General features: G+C 37.7%; 1 protein-coding gene across 12 annotated transcripts in view; it reads right to left on the reverse strand.

Moving 5' to 3' along the window:
* The window catches only part of UTRN (utrophin), a 627,344-nt gene that overhangs the window by 192,604 nt on the left and 411,308 nt on the right, over nt 1-23,432 (reverse strand). For 11 of the 12 annotated variants that reach the window (XM_023729352.1, XM_023729345.1, XM_004368852.2 and 8 more), the window contains one exon: nt 2,913-3,085. In XM_023729352.1, the coding sequence (XP_023585120.1) occupies nt 2,913-3,085 (173 nt within the window). Of the gene's footprint in view, nt 1-2,912; nt 3,086-13,297; nt 16,703-23,432 lie in introns of those variants that run through there. The other variant, XM_023729403.1, reaches the window with a different exon arrangement.

The raw sequence follows: 23,432 nt of genomic DNA on the forward strand, positions 1-23,432 counted from the left end.
AATGTGAACTAAGTATCCAATCTCTCTTCCTTTCCTAGAAACTGAAAGCGTCTCCTAACAGGGCTCCTGTCTTCAGAACTGCACTCATCTGATGTGTCCACCATAGTTCTATAGGAAGGATCCTTCCAAAGCTCAGCTCTAATCATGACACCTAAAAGGTTTCAGAAGGCTCTCCATGACCTGGAATGGAGCATGGCACACACAGGTGTTCCATGATTCGTCTCTTACTTCTCTCTCCACCTCTTTCTCTAGGCACAATCTTTCCTCCTCTACAACACCAGCAAATTCTATTTTTAGTCAGACTAAACTTCTTACATCTCCCTTGGAAACACAGTGCTATTTCAAGCCTCTTGCTTAGATGCCTTCTCCAGCCCCCTCCTAGTTCATGGGGGGAATAAGCATACATCTTTCAAGGCTCGGCTTGGCCATCCCCTTTCATGAAGATCTTGATGACCTTCTCAAGTGAAAGCAATTACTCTTTCCTTTGGGTCCTACCTTAACCTGAACAGAACTGTGAACCCCATAGGGGCAGAGACTGTATTATAAATGATTAGCAATTCCTAAAACATAGAAGTAGGTTCTCACTGAATGTTCAAGTAAGTGCCTAAATCTCATGAGGTAGGTTATGAGGATAAATATTATTGTAATTAATTCATCATCACGTTTTACTGGAATGGTTATGACCTAACTTATGCAGAAGGCTATCAGCACAAACTTATTTTATCATCTAAAAATAACATTAATTTACTTATCAGATTAATATTCTGACTCTATCTATTTCTCCTTTCAAGGTTAAAAAAAAATGTGACTTGATAGGCTTAGGCAATAACTTCAAAGAAGGGCCAAAAGATTTTTTATGTGTAGGTTTCCATCTGGAATGATCTGTTTATGATATAGGCCTTCATTAAATTCTACTTCCTAAAAAACTCATCATCCAAACTCTCAAAACCCCAGCAGCATGTGTATAATCTTCACCCAAGCCAGCCCAGTGGCTTTTAGCTTCTTAGATGTTGGCTTTGCCTCATTGTGTTAACATTTTCAATCTTTTTATTTATTTATATTTATGTTCCCCAACAGAAAGCTCCAAGCAATGGCATCGGGCCAATTGAAAATTCAAGTCTTAAACAAGTATTTTCTCTCACTGCACAATATTCTCTAATTCTTCTCTCTTATCATTAAAAAAGAATAGCTGGCCAATGTAGAAATAATTCCCAACAGGAGCTTTATACAGAGGTGTCCATACCCATTCTATGCTACCCTCTTTCTCAAGTGTAGAAAGAACTGCAACTGCCCCTCTATGAGCCCCAGAAGAATAACAACCTTACAGAACATCTCATCAAAATAAATTTAAAAAAAAATCATTCACAATAAACAATCATCAAAGGCTTCAGCTCTCGCCAAATTAAAAAAAAGAAAGCTGTTGTCGAGTTGATTTTGATTCATGGCAACCCTATGTGTATCAGAATAGAGCTGTGCTCCACAGAGTTTTCAGTAGTAGATTTTTCAGTAGTAGATCACCGAGGCTTTCTTCTGAGGCAACTCTGGATAGACTCGAATCTCCAACCTTTTGGTTAGCAGCCGAGTGCACTAACCGTTTATACCATCTCAGGACCCCTTTAGCATTACTTCTATGAAATCCAGAAACCAGTAGAAATAGATTGAATAGGCCCTTTTATTATGAAAAACTAAACTGGATGGTACATTGAACAAGCTTTCCACAGGCTGAAAAACTATCAAATTATGCCATTCAATCTTCACAAAACAATCCTGTGGGTTAAATATTTATATTCTGATCTTGCAATTGAGAAAACTAAGACTCAGAGAGGTTAAGGAACTTGCCCAAGATCAGACAATAAAGAGGAAAGTCAAAGAGTCAAATTCAAGACTGTTTGATTTTAAGGTTGTTTACTTTTCAAACAGCTTCTGAACATTAAGAGAAACTGACCTATATAGATACAAGACCTAGGTCTTCCTACCACCATTCCTCTTTTGGACCTTTGCTCAATAACATGTTTGTTAGTCAGTTTCCCCTAAAGTTACACTCAATACGGAACTTTTCACCATCATTTAATATGACCCACAATAACAATACTCATTTTGTCACTCTAAGTAATTTTTCACGGTCCTGTACCAGTCAGCATCTGGTCCTCAGGCTCATCCTTATTTCACTTTACTCTCTCCAAACGCAGACATGAATCATCACTTTTCCATTTCAGTATCCATAAGAGAGATTTAATTCCTGTACATACATCTTCAAATTGGATATAAAACAGTATGATGTAGCAAAACATGTTCATTGGCAAGAGTCAAAAAGATCTGGATTCAACTCCTGGCTTGGCCCTTATTAGCTCAAAAACTTGGCAAGTTTCTTAAGTTCATTAAGCCTCTTTCCTCATGTAAGAAAAGGATTTTACCTTCCATGATACTAAGATTTTCTGAGTACTAAATAAAGAAATGTACGTACAGATTCTAACAGGGTAAATGCTCAGTAACTAGCAGATGTTGGTAACATCATTATTAGGTTTAAAATATAATATGATAAATTTGTGAATAGGCAGAAACAGTTGGAAGAATACACCGTACATAAATGGAACTAAAACTGTTACTGACACCTATTGCTGTCGAGTTGATTCCGATTCATAGCAATCCTATAAGGCAGAATAGAACTGACCCACAGGGTTTCCAAGGCTGTAAATCTTTATAGGAGCAGACTACCACACCTTTCTCCCACGGAGCGGCTGGCAAGTTCGAATTGCTGACCTTTTGGTTAGCAGCCGAGTGCTTTACCACTGCGCCACCAGAGCTCCTTGCCAAAACTATAATTTAAAAAATCTTTTTTTCCTTTCTGATATCCAACAGTCACAACCCCCTCCCCCAAACATTATTTTACTCAGGCTATTGACTATTCTGACCTGATGCTAGCAGATTTTGCTTTCAAGTCATTCCATCTTTGGTTCATATCATCTAGTCGATGTTGAAGCATAGTAGCTTCTTCGGAATTTCCCAGAGCTTTTACCATCTTCTGCCTGTTTCCATCAATGCTTTTAAATATGTCATTATGGGCATCAATTTCCGCCTGTATGTCCTAAGAAGACAAAGAGATAACGCAAATGTTAGGTATTAATGTCAACATTACTTGAGATCTCTATACACAGCTTCGTTGTTTTATATCCCACAGATGAGTTGGTTTCAGGCAAAATAGTTAATTTCCCCTTAAATGTTAACAAATTCAACTGTTTCCACAATTCTTACATTGAAAATAATAGTCTTTAAGTTTTGAATAAGGAGACCTGGTAGCACAGTGGTTAAGCGCTTCACTGCTAAACAAAAGGTCAATTGTTCAAACCCACCAATGGCTCTGCAGGAGAAAAGGCCTGGCAATCTGCTTCCATAAACATTACAGCCTAGGGAACACTATGGGGCAATTCTATTCTGTCCTATAGGGTTGCTGAAAGTAGGAATTGACTTGACGGTACACACCAACAACAAAGTCTTCAATACATTCATCCTCTAGCTCTTAAAAATGAAATGCATTATAATCTAAATTTCACGTATCAGCAGGTTGAATGTTAGTACTTCTTTGTCCCTATTAAATAGAAAAACATTTTGTTTATTTTTATAAAATATATTTGGGAATAGAATAAATGAGAATTATTAAAAAATTAACATTAAAAACTGGTTCAGATATTTTGAGGAAGCATTTTGGCAATCTGTATCAAAAGCCTTAGAACTGCTGAAATTACCTATCATAGAAAGATTTATGTATAATCACATTTATCACATTGATTGCTTTTAATGTCAGTAGATTATCACAGGGCATTAATGGCATTGTAATACTAAGTTTAAAAAAGAGTATACAAAACTATATAGGATGATGTTAACTTTTTAAAGTAAGCATTTAAATCAGTATCTGTATTTGTGTATAATAGCACACATATTCATTAAAACTACAAAATAAACAAAATATTGTAGTCTCTGTATAAAAGAATTAAAGGTGGTTTTACTTTTCTTCTTTATACATCTCTGTGTGTTTCCAAAAATTTCTACCAAAAAAAAACCCCAGGGTTTCTTTTTATAATTAGATAAATATAAGAAATTAAAAAAAAATATAGGTGGCCTTTGCAGATTTTTTTTTTTTTTTTTTTTTTACTACTAATCCATCACAAGATTGTCGAGATAATTACCTATATTATTAATTTGGCAATCATCTTTTTTTCCTGAATAAAATGGAAGCAACTAAAAGGTAGTTAGTTACCTCAGGTATGACAGCCACTAACACTAAATTTTATGAATTTACAAATGGAAAAACAGACAACCGAAGGGGGTCACGAAGGTATAGTATGAGCTTCCACGGCATTAACTAATAATGGATATTAAGCAACTTATTGCAGGAATAAAAATTTTATATTTCAGGCAATGAATCTGAGTTAGTAAAAGGTGAGCATTACACACCATATTATTTTTACCCATCTCAAGTTTTCCTTTATAAGATTCTTATGATCACTCTTCCTACATTTCTCTAATTCTAAAAGAGCAGTGGTAAAAATTTAAATACAAGTTTTGTGAATATTCAGAACACCTCTTCTTCATCGAACACTCTCTCCTGATACGTACACCCATGCATTCCTTTGGAAACCAAGGCTTAGGGACCAGCATCTAAATGATCTTTCTTCAATTACTTACAGGCCTACACTAACCAGATGAACCCACTAGAAGGGCCTTTTTACATCTCACAACTCCAATCAGCATGTCAGGAAGGTGTCATTTACATGAGGTTAAGAGGCAGAACCTTCGCACTCTAAATCCTAATGAGATTGGCAATACTAGCAGGGTCAGATTTTGGAAGTGGGGAGAAATAAATGAAAAGCTTAATGAACAGCTCCTGCAAGATTTATGCTCCCAATTTACAAGCTCATTGGTCTCTGAGGTTATCTGACCCTAATGACAAAGCCAAATCAGGCTCATCTGCAAAGTGTGATCTGGGTACACAAAGAATTAGGGTTCCCCACTGAACAAACAACTCTAAGATTGTTAAATGTCTGCAATTCACTGGCAGCTCCACCCCAGGACAGCACCAGGCGGACACTGACAGAGCAGCAGACCACAGCTGGATACTGACTCAAGGTTCTTACACTGGGCAAAATTATGCCCAGAAATGGCAATCTATTATAATCTCAGTTTGGGATGCTTCAAAAAGAAATCCTCGTTACAAAGAAAAAATTCTGCTGGAAAGTTCTTTGATATTATCTCCTGGAAAACAAAGTTTCTATTCTTTGGGATAGAACTGTCTTATTTTTGTATCCTGAAATCCATTTTAAGACATCTAAAAGGATATATTAAAAGGTCAACAGACAAGATTCGCAACATTTTTAATCTTATGAGGTATATATGTATGATAGCTTCTTTCTCAAGAAGCTCAACAACACAATAAGCCAGGCCTCTGGAGAACCTGGCCTCAAATTTCCTGAATAGGTCCTAAACATCATTATCATGGACCACACCTAAAATCACACAGCAACTTCAAATCACAACATCCTGAAGTAACCTCCCTTGACTTTGTGCTCCCTCTTCTATTCAAGAGAAGTAAAAAGACAGAAATGCATTTTTGTGGTTATTGTGAGCTGCTGTCGAGTCGATTCTGACTCACAGTAACCCTATAGGACAGAGTAGAACTGTTGTATAGGGTTTCCAAGAAGTGGCTGGTGGATTTGAACTGCTGACCTTTTGGTTAGCAGCTGAGCTCATAACCACTACACCACCATTAACATCCAGAAGTAGTTTCTTCAAGCCATTCCATAATGGTATCATGAAATTTGGATACTAACAGCATGAAGCCAATTTGGCTCATGTCAGCTCAAGTGATGCCTTTCCCAACCCAGCAACCATGACAAATGGAGTAAAACAAGTCTGCTTACCTGGCCTAGTCAATGATTACAAGTATTTCTAAAAAGTTTTAAGGACATTGCCAGTGATCACATATTCACATTGGAATATAACTTTCAATATATGGAAAACTCTTCCAGGTATGAACATCATCAAAAGTTAGGAAGAAAATCCACAACCAGAAAGTGACCAAAGAAAAGGAAATCATCATAATTATTTTGTTTTATTTAACACTTAAAAACAAACAAACAAACCCACTGCAATCAAGATGATCGCAACTCATAGCGTTGCGATCATATTTATTTTGCCAAGTAGACCAGGAGCTCCTGAAGACAGAAAATGACCTTAATATTTCTTCTGTACCCTCCATTTAAAAAAAACAACAACAACAACAGTAAGACAGTACACAATACTGGGAAGTCAGCACAACTTGACCAAGGCAAGGTCATGGAAGCTTCATAGACACATCCAAACTACCTGAGGGACTGAATTACTGGGCTGAGGGCTGGGGACCATGGGCTCGGTGGACATCTAGCTCAACTGGCATAACATAGTTTATAAAGAAAATGTTCTACGTCCTATTTTGCTGAGTAGCATCTGGGTTCTTAAAAGCTGGTGAGTGGCCATCTAAGATATTCCACTGGTCCCATCCCATCCGGAGCAAGGGAGAATGAAGAAAACCAAAGACACAAGGGAAAGATTAGTCCAAAGGACTAATGGAGCACAACTACCACAGCCTCCACTAGACTGAGTCCAGCACAACTACCTGGTGCCCGGCTACCACCACCAACAGCTCTGACAGGGATCACAATACAGGGTCCCAGACAGAGCTGCAGAAAAATGTAGAACAAAATTCTAACTCACAAAAAGGGACCATACTTAATAATCTGACAGAGACTGGGGAAACCCCAAGAGTATGGCCCCCGGACACCCTTTTAACTCAGTACTGAAATCATTCCTGAGGTTCACCCTTCAGCCAAAGATTAGACAGGCCCATAAAACAAAACAAGACTAAATGAGCACACCAGCCCAGGGGCAAGAACTAGAAGGCAGGAGGGGACAGGAAAGCTGGTAATGGGGAATCCAAGGTCAAGAAGGGGGGAGTGTTGACATGTTGTGGAGTTGGCAACCAACGTCACAAAACAGTATGTGTATTGGCTATTTAGGGAGAACCTAATTTGCTCTGTAAACCTTCATCTAAAGTACATTTAAAAAAAACACTCATTGCCATTGAGTCGATTCCGACTAACATAGCCCCTGTTGTATAAAATAAGCCTAATGTAAAATAGACAGATAAATGCATAAATGCATCAATGAATGTATGAACAAGTGCATCTTGATTAACATGTATTAGCCACTGTAGTGCCAGGAAAAATCACAGAATGAAAGGACTGGAAAGAAATATAGTGATTATTTTGTCCAATCTCTTCATTTAAAAACTTTTAATATGGGAACCTAAAATCCTTTAGAAGTCCACACTGCAAAGCCCTGGCTAAGCTTGTCACCAGAAATTGAGAATTAAATGCAGTCAATTAATCAGGCTCTTTCATTTCATAGGTCACTGTGCAATGATGCACTGATTTTAAATAAAGATGTCAGCATGGGAAGCTGTCTGATCATGACCCTGATGCAGCATCAAATGCTAGAATAAATTAGAGTTCCATGAAGCAAGTTGTGCTCTCTTTCCCTTACTGCACAGCTGGGAGATTTGGCCCTACTGATGCTTACCTCTGTCTCCTGCAAGCCCTTCCGAACATTATACAGTACAAAATGGCTACTAGTAATGAGTTATGGAAATAAAATGCACCTAAAAGCACAGAGCAATGCTCATCCCAGCATTAACATAAGCTGGCTGTGTGCACAGAGCAGCCACAGCAAGCTAGTCGAGTAGCTGAACTAACATTTGAAAATAGAACTGAAGGATTCACTTGAAATGTACCTTCCAACAGTGTAAGCATGATGCAGAAAATTCAGAAAAACCAGGAGTCAAAAAATAGGACTACCTCTCTCTCTCTCTCAAGTAAAACACCATTGGAAGCATAATATGCAGGTACATATTTAGAGCTGCTTTCCAGAAAACGACTACAAGAGCTCACCAAAGTTCACTGATCAATAATTAGACTTTTTGTAAACAACACCCACTAGCCAGATCAAAATAAACCTCACAAATAAAGGGAAAATTTTATCCATCCATCCATCCATCATCTATCTATCTAACCATCTATCTATCTGCTTATTTATTTAAACATGCTTTTAAAATACAGTATTAATTTTGCCCTTAGTTGGATATCTCTTTAATGATACAATCCATAGAGATATTATCGGCAAACAATGCATAGACTGTATTTCTATCAATACTTTTTTTCTTTATTATGTTCCATAATCCATTAGTAGCTTTAGCTATAAAAGCAAAAAATGTTTCTTCAGATTCAGTAAGCAGAACTGATAGGAAACAGATTCAGAGAGTATCACCAGGAAGCCTTCAACAAGTACTGATTCGCCCTCCTTCGGCTTGTTGACGTAATTTTGGTTTATTTTTGTATCGATATTTACATAACCCTACATGGCCACAGAAATGTTTTCTCTGAAGGAGTTCTGACCCCTTTCCTGAAGCAACTAGAAGCAACTTCCCTACCATGTCCCAAGGTGCAGGCTAAATAAACAAAGTTAACCATTAGGGGAATATAAATCCACTATTCCTTTCAAAAGTCATGCCGGAATTCATAGACAGTTTAGGATTGAGTATAGGAGCTCATTAGGATTACTGCCAGAGCCTTAAATTCTGAAAATAAAGAATCATATTTTTAAAAAAGAAACAGCCAGATATTATGTTACCTAAGTAATAACAGAACAACCAAATAATATCAAAAGTTAACTGTGCCTTAATTTATGTCATATGTTCACGAGACAGTTTGTGAGGCTTCTAGCATAGTAATTACAATTAGTTATTTGATTAATTTTTCAATTTATTGGCTTCAATCAATTATTTAATTAATTATTCTATAAACTTTTTTGTTTCCAACAACTAATCTGATAGATTTTAACCTCTCTATTAATAACTATGGAATCAAATAAAGAAAGTAGCTCAATGAGGGGAGGGTCTACCTTGTTCTTGACTCCACCCCTGCACTGATCCCACTGTCTGGTAAATAGTATTCCCTTTATAAATATTTACTAAATATTGAATAAATGAGTAGACCTTGAAATTGGAAGCTTACTGTGTCTCTTCCAAGGCACATTTGTTTTAAAATTAGATACTGCAGGCAAGCAGTAAAACACAGCTTCAAATTCTAATTTTAAAAATTACAGTCATCCTAAAGGAAGTAAACGAAATAAAGGAAATCTAGCCTTGAACGGTTTCCCTCAAGAACTCAAGAAAAGAAAAGAAAGGCTCTTCCAAAGGATTCACCAAGAGAAAGGAACTATGCAGACATATACACAAACACACACAAAAAACTCCTTGAAGAATTACCATTATCATTAATCATCTAGTAGTATAACTGTATAAATAAAAGGCAACAGTCACTCAAAATGTCATTGAGCTACAACAGCCCACGACTCTATCCTCTGTTATTACTAAATAAATGGAACAAAAACAACACACAAATGGAAATGGTTCATGTATGATGGTATATGGAATGCCACTCAAACCATCAGATACTTCTTTTATGAAGTACCTTCAAGGATAAAATTAATTAATTAAAGTCAGGGTGGCAACAAAATGAACTCACAGGCTGGATTTCAGAGAAGTCCTCTGGTGAACCAACCTTATGTCTCAAGTCAACTGTATGAATTCTCAGGAGAGTCATTCTGGGCACCTGGTTACAACTGTTCACCCCTAATCACTTAGCTAGATGATAAGAACCTGCTTGATGACAGGCACAACTTGCCACAAGGTCAGACTCCCCTGATAAGAAATTCCTGCCTCAGTCTCCTCCCTAGATAGCACTCGAAGTACACGTGGTTCACTCCAGTTGGGGTTTCCTAATTCTTGGTGAGTTGTCACCTTCTGGGTATCAGAGAGAACAACTCCTGGATCCCCAGGGACTCCCAGCATTGCCTTTTCCAGTTCCAGGAAAATAGGAATGAGTAACAACTGCAAATTGACCTCATGTTAGAAAACCACAATTCTGGCATCCTATGTTCTGAAACAAGATAACCAGATTACACATCTCAACCATGCGCCGAACATTCCTATATAAATGGATATCTAGTGAAATCAAAAAACCACTTGATTTCTCTAAAATTAAAAAAAAAAAAAAAAAAAATCAACCAGCAAATCACTTTCAATTTACTTCTGCAAACTGCTACCTTTAAGTTATGCTGAAGCTCTGCTTTCACCTGAGAATTTCAATTTTCTTACCAGCCTACAACTTTCCAGATTAATCATCATTGGAAGACTCACCTCTCAGCTGCTGGCCTCCAACTACCAAACGTATCGGTATTTGGTTCCACTAACAATGAAGTTTAATTTTCTTAAAGCTTAAAATGGCTTTAAACCAAAAAAACCAAACCCATTGCCATTGAGTTGATTCTGACTCACAGTGACCCTATAAAACAGAGTTGAACTGTCCCATAGGGTTTCCAAGGAGCAGCTGGTGGATTTGAACTGCCAACCTCTTGGTTACTAGGCAAGTTCTTAACCACTACACCATCAAGGCTCCAAAAATTTTAACAGCAAAATTACTGTTATGCTATGATAGCCCAAACATCACACTGAACAATTACCACAGCTTATATGAAGTCTAAAAAGTGTAAAATTATCAGTTAGTACTCTCTCTAGAAATAGATCACTAATATAGAGGAAAAAAACAGTCAAGAGTAATGGAATCTAGAGTAAAGGGATTTCTCTTTGCATATGGAAAGACTGTTATTCAGCTTCTGAAGGTATCATCTGGCTTTTGCATCACAGAGGTAGGCCTGGGTCTTTTCCTAGAATTGGGTTTACCTCCTGCCAGAGTGGGGGGGGGGGTAGTTGTATTTAAGAGGTGTGAGGTGGTGATACCTTTCCATAATACCAGTTTTCCTGGCAAGGAATTGATGAGCATAAGCTAAACACATGGGACAGCTTTTATGAAATTACACAAAGGATTTTTTTTTTTTAAAGACTTGATTTGGAGAAAAATACATTCATCTGTGAAAACTTCCTAAAAATGAAATATGGCAAAGAGATTACTAGCTTTCACATCGATTTTTATAAAAGAGTCTAATGCAAAAATAAACCTATATGGGGAACTTCAGACTGTGAAATGTAACAGGATGATTTCTCTGAATTTCACCTTTATCTTCCTTCCCTGGAAAAAAAAATTCCAAATCAAGTCTTTGGACCGGAAAATAAGCCACTAGCTAGCCTCCTTTTACTATCAATTCAACAAGTAAAATAAGAGTGGGAAATACGTAGATAATAAGGCTTCGGGAGTTAAAAGAGGAAACATACCAATATCATGGCCAGAACGTCTAACTCTGTCAACAAAATGGCCCTAGGGCTAAGGTTGGTTACTATCTTCTGGTATCTGACTAGGCTTTTAAGACTAATAGCGCAATTACCATACAAATGTCCAGCTATTGCCCGCAATTACTGCCTCTCAGGGGGTCTAAGTAATGAATTATTCATGTCACATATGCTCTATACCTTTTTAGGAAGAAAAAAAGACAAATCTATACAAAACAATTAACAGAACTCTTTATGGTCATAAAGTTTGTCACCTGCTGTTACCAGCTGCCATAAAGAAGATATTCTTTCCCTCACCTGCCCCTTCTAACTCGTAAGCAAGCTGAGTGGAAACCAGCTTTTACCCTCAGGAATTTAGATGCTTAACAAGGTATTAAACCAGGAGGTCAGAGTCCGCCCTGGGCTACCAGCACAATCCTTACTACACTTGAGGAAGTAATTGGGGTGAGTGAGTGGAGGCCGCGGCTAGGGGGCAGCATCCAACAAAAACAGGAAAAAACAAAAAAACAAACCTGTTGCCCTCGAGTCGATTCTACCTCATAGCGACCCTACAGGACAGAGTAGAACTGCCCCGTAGGGTTTCCAAGCAGTGCCTGGTGGGTCCAAACTGACTTTTTGGTTAGCAGCTGTAGCTCTTAACCACTGTGCCACCAGGGTTTCCGGAGCATCCAACAGGAGGAGCTAAATTCTCCTTTCTACACACTCTTCCCACTACAATGTTCTACCATCAGGAGTCAAGCAAGGGCTACAATTGTTTTGGAAAAGCTTTCAAACTTTTCAAATGAAATGGTTTTATGTCTTTTTCCTCTGGCAAGTGTGGTTTGTAGGAAAAAGCCCACTATTCTTTTAATGACTCCATATAGTCTTGCTCATATTTGTACTTGTAAAGAGCCCTGGTGGCACAGTGGTTAAAGCACTCGGCTGAGAACCGAAAGGTCAGTCATTGGAACCCGCCAGCCACTCTGCGGGAGAAAGATGTGGCAGTGTGCTTCCATAAAGATTTACAGCCTTGGAAACCCTAAAGGCAGTTCTAATCTGTCCTACAGGGTCACTATGAGTTGGAATCCACCGGAAGGCAATGGGTTTTCTTTTTATTTGAATGAGCCATAGAGTCTTCATGGTGAAAGCCACTCAGTAAGTACATCTTTAACAACTGATGAATAATTGATTCACACACGTGGTGAGAGAGTACTTCAACTTTCTTTCTTTTTCCTTTAAAGACTGGAAGTTGAAAGATCGGTGCTTGGCATCCAAAGGCTAAAGAGGGAAGGAGTCCATAAGTGGCACATTGAGGTTTTCTCTTTTAACTATAAATGTTAGGTAGCATTTGGCAGGCGAGGTTCAATGCCAATAGCCTTCCTATGGAAAAAAAAAAAGAGCTAAATGCAAAATTAATAATTCAAGTATTAAAGCCCCACAGTATAGACACGCACTCCACATTTAAAACGGACACACTCAGATAGAAATGAAAGCTTGAGATGAGCTATGCCATCGTCACTGTGAGGAACTTCTCCTGACTCTCAGAACTCAGTCAGAAAGGGGGCAGTGCTCTCTGCAGCTGCAGGACAGAGAAACCTGAGGGGCAAGGAAAACAGAACCCTGCTTGGTGAAGTCAGACTCTGGCATGAAAAACCAGTGTTTGTTGTTGGCTTTTCTCCCCCTTTCCAAAATAACTTCCAGTTAAAATACCAGCCAACTTGAGTACAAAAGATCTCTTCTGATGGGAAATTCTAAAAGTGACAGGTATCATGAGAAGCCATCCCACCCAAAGAATTGCTAATGTGCTCTTTACTTGAAACATTTTTTTAAGAGAAGATAAAAAAATCAAATGTTTTATACATGATATAACCAAAAAGTCAATAGAATATCTGCCATCTAAATGCATAGTTTAAAAAAAAGAAAAAAGACAAGCAAAGGAAGGAGGAAAAAAAGTACAATTCGTGAAGTCTGCTTTCTGCATACCTTTTCAAATTTTGTCAGCAATTCCCGTAAGCTGAAGTTCAGACCAATCATCGTCCGGTATCCCTTGAAGCCTACATCTTTCTGGCAAACTTCCTTCAGCCAACAGCGTTTCACTTCTAAAAACCGTATCTTTTCTGGCTATAGTTTAAAATCCTTGGTAAAATCCTTTACAAGCCTTGCCCTTGAGCTACAGTCCATCAGCAGCAGCAGCTTGGGCTGGGACATTTTAGTCACCCCACTGTGCCTCCGTTGTTTCATGGACTTCGGAGTTCACAACGAATAGACCTGCTTCTATATGTTCTGTTAGCTGCATTCCACGAGGCTGGCATGGTCTCCTTCTTCTCTAGGAAGCCCGGGATTCCCTCCTGCTCACCTCACTAATGACCAGCAGGCCACAACTGCTCTCTCCTGGGCCTCAAGCTTAAAGTTTGGTCTCAATTACACACAGCAAAAAAAGAATCTATATCCTGGAAACTTGCATGAGAAAAAAAAAAAAGAGAGAGAGAGAGCCAAGTATTACCAACTTCCTCCATTCAGACTGGTTTCAGAAAGAAATAGAAAAAAATCCTGGGTAAAGAGCCAGTTTCCAAAGAGCATTGCTTATGTAGAGTTAAGAACAGCGAGGAGCGTACTCTTGTCTGAAGAAACACCAAAACACTGGACGAGAGGCCACCCAGTCTCACTCTGCCAGACACCAGCAGTCTGTGTTGCTACAGTAACCACCAAGCGAGTTTCACTCCATTTCCCTAGGTTGGCCTGGCCTAAGGGATGCTGTCAGTACAACAGAACTAAGTTGTTTAAAAGTGGTTTCTTCTGTCCGGAGAAAGTTCTAGCAGCAGATCTCTTGGTCGCCCCGTCAGGGCTTGCAGCTGGGGAGAGCTGCAGGGAGAGCCTTGTCAGCTTCGGCAGCTCCCCTTGCTGATCTGACAGCAGTGTGGTAATCGACTGCTCTTCCTAGCAGTTGTTTATTATTTTAATCAGTATCCTCCCTTCCACCACCCCTCACACAGTTTGAAGTGAATCTCACTCCCACTTCCTGGTAGCCTCCCTGCCCACACTTCAGCACAGTATCTCTTAAAATGTCCCAATCTTGAGTGGGCCACATGCTAACTGGGGTACACCCGTGAAAATATGAAAGGGCGGATGTTCAAAACAATGCAAATCACCAGAGAAAACATGCGTGGTTAATTTTATTATTTCTAAAATGATCTTAGCAGTAGAGTGATGGGAAAAGTACTTTTAAAGGGAACTTCTCTGATCTGATTGGCACCCCGGAAGTCATTCAGACAGTTTCATGTGGGGAGTTTACTTGTTTCTGACATAAACCTTAGTAAGTAAAACTGCTCAAAGTGTGACTAATAGCCACCAGTTACTTTGAATGTGTCTCCTATTTTGATGTTAAGATATTACTGGCACTCAGGAAAACGCTATTCTCTACAAAGTGATCAGTGCAATTACTTTAAAGGAAAAAGTTCAATCCAAATTATATATTCTTTGTACTGCTATGACTGACACCATTCCAAGGCAAAAATGTGATCTTGTTTTTGCATTACGTAGCTATTTAGCGTACCAATAAAAGTTTAGAATGACAGATATGTTCATATGAAACATATTTCACTTTAGCTATGTGCAGAGTTTTATCATAAATATATAATGCCTTCTAAGGTGATGCTATCACACATGGAATAAGGTTAATCTTCATATAACTCAGCTTCCTTTTTGCATCAGGGCACACAGCAAAGGGGGAAAAAACTGAAATTAGGATATGCATCTTCTGAAAGGCTAGTTGAGTCGTTTAAATAGCAAAATTGTTAGTACTCATTTAATCATGTAGAAAGATTCCATTTAATAACATAAAAAAAAACCTATTGGGAAATAGTACACAATGTGGTTATTATTTTTTGGATTTGCAAACCATTTTTTCTTTCCATTTCATCATCAACATATTTTCAGATCAGTATTCAAATGCCATGTGTTTTACATATGCCCATCTATACAACATTTAACAAGCTTTTAAAATATTTTCATTATTTATTCATAAAAACCTACACGTCCCCTGGGGCAAAATGGCTTTATGGGCTTTCTAACAGAATGTGTTTCACCTCAAAGTACCTAATTCAGATTTATACACCGACACTATTGATGTCAAAAATGAACATGGTAATCTAATAGTTATTCAGAAATGTATAAGTAAAAATAATCTGCACCATTTGGATCAAAAAAGCTTTGACATCAGCATTAAGACCAACCATCACAAGTGCAGTGAAGAAACTTATGCAGAAACTGACCACACTCAGCCTGAGCTGGGAGGGCTCTGGGCCACACGCTGAGAGGTTTCAACAGCAGCAAATAAACTTTTTACATAAATACAAGACAAAAAGAACCGCCATCATCACTAACACCACAAAAATAGATAGATAAATGAATAGATAAGAGAGAGAGGAAAGAAAGAGAGAGAGAGAAAGAAAGAGAGAAAGAAAGAAAACAGTCTTTTTCAGCTGGGCAAACTTCCAACCACCACCCATGGTGCTGGGTAACCCTGTCATCAGGGACATGTGCAAACACGCAATACCCCATACACGTATCAAATGAGTGAATTAAACAGAAACTCTGTGGAACAACAGAGAATGCCACAGTTTTTCTCTCAAGTAAACACTGATGTTTAAAAAAAGGTTTCTTATACCAAGAATGATACATTATTTATTAGCATTCCAAATATCTTATATCCTTACATAAGGCTAATCTTTATGTGGGAAAAGAAACAGCATCCTTCATATTAAAGAATCTTCCAGAAAGATAAGGGTAAGGGGGTTTTTATTAGCTTGATCGGTACTCCTGTCCTAGAAGTGGAAAAGAATAGGTAAGAAGAGAAAAAGAGTACGTTTCCATATGGAATCCTACAGTGAAAAGTCCAGAAGATAGTGCCCTTGCACTGACTACTAGCCTCCCTGGCATTTCCAGCAAATGCCAGATACCCACTTTCAGAACTAACATCCTCTGCTGGTGCAGAAAACACTTAACACAGTTCCATTAATTACAGCAGCAAAATACCAGAAACAGAGATACTGACAAACCTAGCTGTGATGATACTCTCTTTAGAAGAAAACCCAAAAACCAGTTGCCATCGAGTAGGTTCCGACTCATGGCGACCCCACAAGACAGAGTAGCATCGCTCCAGAGGGTTTCCAAGGAGCAGCTGGTGGATTCGAACAGCTGATCTTTTGGTTAACAGTCATAGCTCTTAACCACTGTGCCACCAGGGCTCCTTAGAAGAGAAAGGTATAAGGAAAAAACACTTTCAGTGGATCCATATGGAACCATTCAAAATGATTTATTTTTAAATTGTCACCTAATGTTAATAAACAGGGTTGTTGTTGTTGTTAGGTAGTGTCAAGTCAATTTTTGACTCATAGCAACCCTATGTGAGAGAGCAGAATTGCTCCATAGGGTTTTCTAGGCTATAATCTTTTGGGAGCAGATTGCCAGGTCTTTCTCCTGCGGAGTGACTGAGTGGTTTGAACCCCCCGATCTTTTGATTAGCAGGCACCTTAGTAATGGGGTAATTACATAAAAAACAAAAACAAACAGTTGTTATCGAGTCCATTCCAACTCCTAGTGACCCCACGTACTTCAGAGTAGAACTGTGCTCCATAGTGTTTTCATGGCTGTGATCTTTTGGAAGTAGGCCACCAGGGCTTTCCTCCAAGCACCTCTGGGTGGATTTGAACTGCCAACCTCTTGGTTAATAGTCGAGTGCTTAACCATTTGCATCACCCAGGGGCTCCAGGGTAACTTTATTTTCTCTAAAACACTGGAAATCAACTAATAAATAATGTTACTTTTAAAGTGTTGCAGACAAACAGATTAATTATTTATGTAAAGATCTAAAGATGTTCTATAAATCCAACTAGCTAAATATATATTATTCAAAAGTAATATACCCTTTGATAACTGAATGACACATTAGAAGTGAGATCTGTAAACTGTAAATATGAATTGCTTTTATAACAGTGAGCACACTTTACTCTAAAATTCATGTTTGGTATCTATAAATAAGGATACTTTCTCTGTTGACATTCAGCATGCAAAATATCATGTTGGTAGTATACCTCATAGTTCCATAGCCCTTCTTTTTTACCAACACCTTTTTTGATACATTATCTTCTGTAAACATGTAATCATTAAAACAAAAAACAGAGGCTTCCAGTAAAAGTGATACATCACCAGAGAGACTTAATAATTGGACGATGAAATCTGAAGTAGTTGACATTTTGCCAAATTAAACCAGTGTGCAAATAAATTGTGCACTAATCCTCAAGAGCTAAAATAAACTTAATCCTACCAATATCTGTAACAGATCAACACTGAATATCCCAGGAATCCCTAGCTAAATAAGTTATGTCACAAACATGTAGCTCCATAAGAAAGTGAAAGTTATAGAACCACAGAGAAGCACAGGAAAACTCAACAATGCAATTAATAAAATCTAAATTACTTAAAAACCACATCTTATGGCTGAAATGAAGAGAGCCAAACGGCTTTGATAAAAACTTCCAAATGTTGGGCTAATTTAAAAAACTGTTTAAGCTTAAACACTATTTTTCATATAATCTGTTAAAAGATGACTTGTTTAGTAACTTCATCAAAGCAATAAGACATTCTTCAGGGTTCAGTCTAATATGAGCAAAAATAGCAGTGTAAATTCTTTGTTAAAAACCAATTTATGTTTTACCCATATGTAAAGTACCCCTTCCATTAAATACAAAATTCAAATTTTTAAAAATTGTAAACATAAAGAATGTTTTCTATGCAAAACCTAACAGGTTTCTTCTCATATTAGCCAATACAAAGAACGAAAGGAAAAATGGCTTCTTGGGTGCCTCTAAAGCAAAGCATAGGTGGTTACAAATAAATTGGTACATCACGGCTTTACTCAAAGTGAAGAGCTTCAGGCATGGGTAGAAAAATTTAGTTGTTAGTAGACCCATTCTGATTCAAGGAAAGATCCAGTTTATAATGCCTTGTGAAAGAAATATACACAATTCTCCTTTTCAAAACCCTTCTAACGCAGGGATAATAATTCAAAAATAAAATAGCATCAAGACCCTAATCATGATCTGAGATTTCAATTCATTATCTAATGCCACTGTAGTTCCATTAAAGGGAGACTATTCAATACATTACAGCTTTCTCGTTAACATCAGCCAGCAGCCAAGTCTGTCAGCTGGTAGCTATTTAAAGTAATATACAGCCCTAAAGGGCAGAGAGTTCAACACAAAGATGGAGGCCTGAGCCCCATGATTAAAGGGGGAACTCTGCTTTTATCCCAGGAAGTTCAAGCAATATGCTTTGTACACAAAGAAATATTTCTAATGTTGAACTCTTCAGTAATGTCATCTATTTTGATAATTACACAGGTGGTAGTTGAGAAATAAAAATTATAATAATTAATAAGAAGATGTAATCCTTTAATATATTTCCATAACCTAGAGACAAAAGGTTCCAATAAAGTGAGCACTTTAAAAGGCACAAAGAGCCTTTTCTTCTTAAGAGGCGTGGGTAGGTGGGGGTTGGGGCTGAGGAAGAGAACAGCCAGCTGACCTGCTTCTGAATTAGCCAACCAGGTGCAGGGGTCAGCCTTCAGCAACTCTCAAAATACTTAATGATTCAGAAAGAACTTTATTAGGTAACTAAAAATAATGCCATGACAAGTTAATGTTTCAAAACCATATCCTGCCTAAAAAATATGCAGCATCAGACAAGAGTGAAACAGTCTCAGGTGGCCAACGCTTCAAAATGCCAGACGCCTACTAACAGCGCAAACCTGTAGGACATGCAGCTAGATCATGCGGGACCTCCACAAAGATGGTTCTTAAAGGTTTGTTTCCTGAAGGTTTTGTAAAGGGCTTTCCAACTTTCCTCAGCTATCCAGACTTAGAAAATTCAAGTCAAAATTGAAATACAAATTATAATAATGCCAACAGAAATGCCAAGATAAATCAAAACTGAAGGTGCTGTTTTCACTCACAATTAAAACGTCTGGACTCTTCCCAGTAGTATAATCTGAATATGTATCTAAGGAACCGGACACTGGGTGAGCCTAAAGGAAGTTCAGACTAACCCACTGAGATCAGCTATATTTTTCTCTAATACTGAGCAGCAGGGTTCTGATGGCTAATCCATTCACAGCTGAGTTACTGTTCAACTCCGAACCATCTCCCTGTCATCTTTCTGTTCAGCATCCCATTTGGAATTCTCTGCAAAATCGTGCCCCAAACCTTCCTCAACCCCTAATCATTATTTACCTTCAATAATCTCACCAAGTCCCTGGGTGGTGCAAAGCTCATAACCAAAAGGTTGGTAGTGTGAGTCTACCCAGAGGTGCCTCAGAAGAAAGCCCTGGCAACCTACTTCTGAAAAATCAGCCACTGAAAACCCTACAGAATACAGTTCAACTCTGACACACATGGGGTCGCCATGAGTTGGAGTCAACTAGAAGGCAACTAGTTAATCTCACCAAATACTAGTCAATACATTTACCACCTGAACCACTTATACTTGCAGATATGGTTCCCCAAAAAAGTCATACACAATTATCATTTTTTTAACCTGCATATCTTTAATTATATTTACTTTCTGTATCTGTAACTCACTTTTTTTATATCTTTGCTCTGGGCAGGGAGTATGTCTTCCACATTATTTCTTTGTTTCTTCCCCAGAAGTTTCCAATAAACTGCCTTACAGACAATGAACCCAGGCAATGAATTATGCAGCTCAAAATAAAATCAATACTTATTACAGAATGTAGAATTCCTCTGTTTGATAGAATTAGGTTAAGCCATTACACTTCCTGGAGATTATTAGAAACAGCAGAGCTGACTTTTAAAAATCTGCCAAATTTTGAGGTGGGGGGAGCAATTTAGCAAAATCCAGCGAACATTAAAATGCATATACCCTTTGACTCAGAAATTCTATTCCTAGGAATTTAATTTACAAACATGAGCACAAAGACATACATACAAAGATGCTCAATAAGCCCTATTTGACATAGTAAAAAGCTGAAAACAATTTAAATGTCTATCACTAGGTAACTGTGTAAATAAATTATGGCAGATTCGCAAAATGGAATGCTGGACAACTGCAGAAAAGAGTGAGATGGTTTTTAAGTGCTGATGAGAAATAATCTCAAATATATATGTATGTATATAGGATATATATGTATATGCACAAAAGGGAATAATACAGGTAAAGTCTAGACTTTATCTATGAAATATAGATAATATTTCCAGAAAGATGTGTAAGAGGATAGCAATGATGGTTACCTCTGAAAGTGGGACTGCAATCTGAGGGGCTAGAACAGCCAGAAAACCCTATGGAGCAGTTCTACTCTGCAACACACGGGTTCGCCATGAGTCGAAACTGACTCAGCGGCAACCACCACCACCACCAACAGAATGGGAGGGAGGTTTAATTTTAAGCCTTTTATACTGTGAAAATTGTGTTACCTTTTTCGCACGAAATTAATTAATCAATAAATAGATGCAAAATTCTCAACTATATTTCTAGGAGCCCCGGTGGCGCAGTGGTTAGAGTACTTGGCTGCCAACTGAAAGGTCAGTGGTTTGAACCCACAAGCTGCTTGGCAGAAGAAAGATGTGGCAGTCTGCTTTTGTAAAGATTTCAGCCCTGGAAACCCTATGGGGCAGTCCTACTCTGTCCTGTAGGGTCGCCATGAGTCAGAATCGACTCTATGGCAGTGGGTTTGGTTTTGGGTTATAATAGATTCATCTTTCTAGGCAGATCTTCATCCCAAAAATGGTGGCACCATTAGATTTGAAGGCAAGTGCCATCAAATACAACCATTTTTGTCTCTGAAAGTGTCAGAAGTGTTGAGGTGCCAGATGGTCTGACATTCTAACAAATCAGCCCTCAATAGAAACCAGACTGCAGAACAGCAGGCTGGTCAATGGTAAACTTTTCTAAAGGAGAAGCACACAAAGCCTTTTTGTTCTGGTAAGTTACTCTATAACTAGTAACTGCAGCCTATTTAAATAATAACTTTGTGATTAAATAGGCATTATATATTTCAAGCTATTCTCTTTCCACGGGAATCAGTATTCCTATTGACATCCAATACTGTGATATTCTATGCTATAAAATGTTTTGGAATGTTTATAAAATCAGTTGAAATGCATGCAAAAAAAGAATGCCTGGCCTGATTTGTTCAAGGGAAGTGAAATATCACTTCTCCTTTCTTGTTGAGCTATGGGATCCGACTAGGCTGCGGGCCTGATTCCACCACCCAAGGCAGGCAGAGGAGAGTGCCTGGGTCTAATACAGGTTAAGGAAATGCTGTCATACAACTAGTATTGTCATTCATAGACCTAAGTTTCAGTAGCAAGAAAGCAAATACCATGAGCTTGCACTGCTGCAGAAGGTTTGTTATGAAGGTACTCTAATCCAAAAACCACTGCGGATTAAGAAGCCATATGACATCAAGGTCTTACACGTTCTGTTTAGGGCTAGACGGTGAAGTAAGAGGGGGTTTATAACATTCCATCATCTTTAGTTTTACAAACTGTTAAGCCAAGGAATTTAAAGCACAATTTAAATGCAGAATTTCCAGATCAAACTATGGAATAATTATAAATAATCCTTTAGAAGCCCTACACCCAATCTAATATTTATGCATATGAAGTAAGTCTTGGCATCCGAATCATAACCTGAAGAGGCTAAACAAATACCCAAGCAATTTTGCTATTGCACAATCCACTTCTGGACTGTTACTCTGGAGATGGCTTGATAATTAATGAGTGATCTATATAATAAAAAGGGTCTTATTGTTTTCAATTATATTGCTACTTTTACCAAAATGATAGCACCCATCTTGATCATTAGACTTAGCTGAATGACTGTTGGTAATATGCAAAAAACCAAAATACTCGCAGAAGTCTAATTAGTAGATTCAAAATACTATGAAGATTAAGAAAAAAGACTATGTAAAAATAAAGACTATTATAAAAGACTACATAATACTGAAAAATACAAAACTAATCTAGAAAATTTAAATGCAACCTAAATCTTGCCATAGAATATTTCAAGGAATATCAATATTCTTAGACTTAGGTTGTATCATCGTACCGTTTCTATCCCCACTCCCCAAAAAATTAGTTGCCCCTTGTTAGCTGTGACATATTTGTTTAAAAAATATGCCTCTTAATTACTCTATAGTCAACACTACATGGCCTTATAGAAAAGGTTCAGAATGACAAGAACTTAAAGCATTAGAATATAATTTTCTCTACAGCCAATTATGAATCAAATAATTCTACTACTACTGTTAGTCGGAAAGCAATACAGAAACCTTTTAGTAATATGAGAAAGTAATAATGATGCTGCATGTGAACTAGATTACTTTTTTGTAGTATTTAATTTTAGACCTAAGATACTGTACCTTTCATGGAATAAATAAAGAGTAATGTTCTTGGAGTCAAAGGCCTGTGTTGTGATTTCATCTCTGACACTCAGCTAGCTGCTTGACCCTGGGAAAAGGTAATAAGCCCTCATGCAGTGCTTGATTTTTCATTGTAAAATGAACCTCTGCTAGTTCAGCAAACACTCAAATGTTATTATCAAGAAAGACATTCACTAGAACTGTATTCCTGATTGGTCATCAGTTTCAACAAAACTCCCATTAAGAGCTGGATAATTTTACTTAGGACCTTCCTATAATTAAATGCAGTAACAGAGTACTCACATTGGGTTCTAGAGGGGTGGAAGTGGGAGTTATGCTAAGTTTTCATACATTTCCAAAAATTAACGTAAACTCTGAAAAATATATTATTACAATGTATTATTTTGAGAAGCATGTATGTGATTTTTTCCATATGCCTGCATATTTTCACCACAATGTTCACAATTTGTTAAGAGTTAACACTGGCTGTTATTAGCAACAGAATTTTAAAAACAATTATAAATAGATTATAAAAACTTCATCACTCTTGGCTAATTATTAAAAAGCAGTATTAAATAATATAACATTCATCCCATCAGTGAAAACCTCATCGTTCCTAAAACAACAATACTTTTTCCATTTTGTTCACTGATGTAGCGCTTACAACAGTCCCCAACGCAT

This window comes from Trichechus manatus, unplaced genomic scaffold (genome assembly GCF_000243295.1).
Source record: "Trichechus manatus latirostris isolate Lorelei unplaced genomic scaffold, TriManLat1.0 scaffold00002, whole genome shotgun sequence".
NCBI lineage: Eukaryota > Metazoa > Chordata > Mammalia > Sirenia > Trichechidae > Trichechus > Trichechus manatus.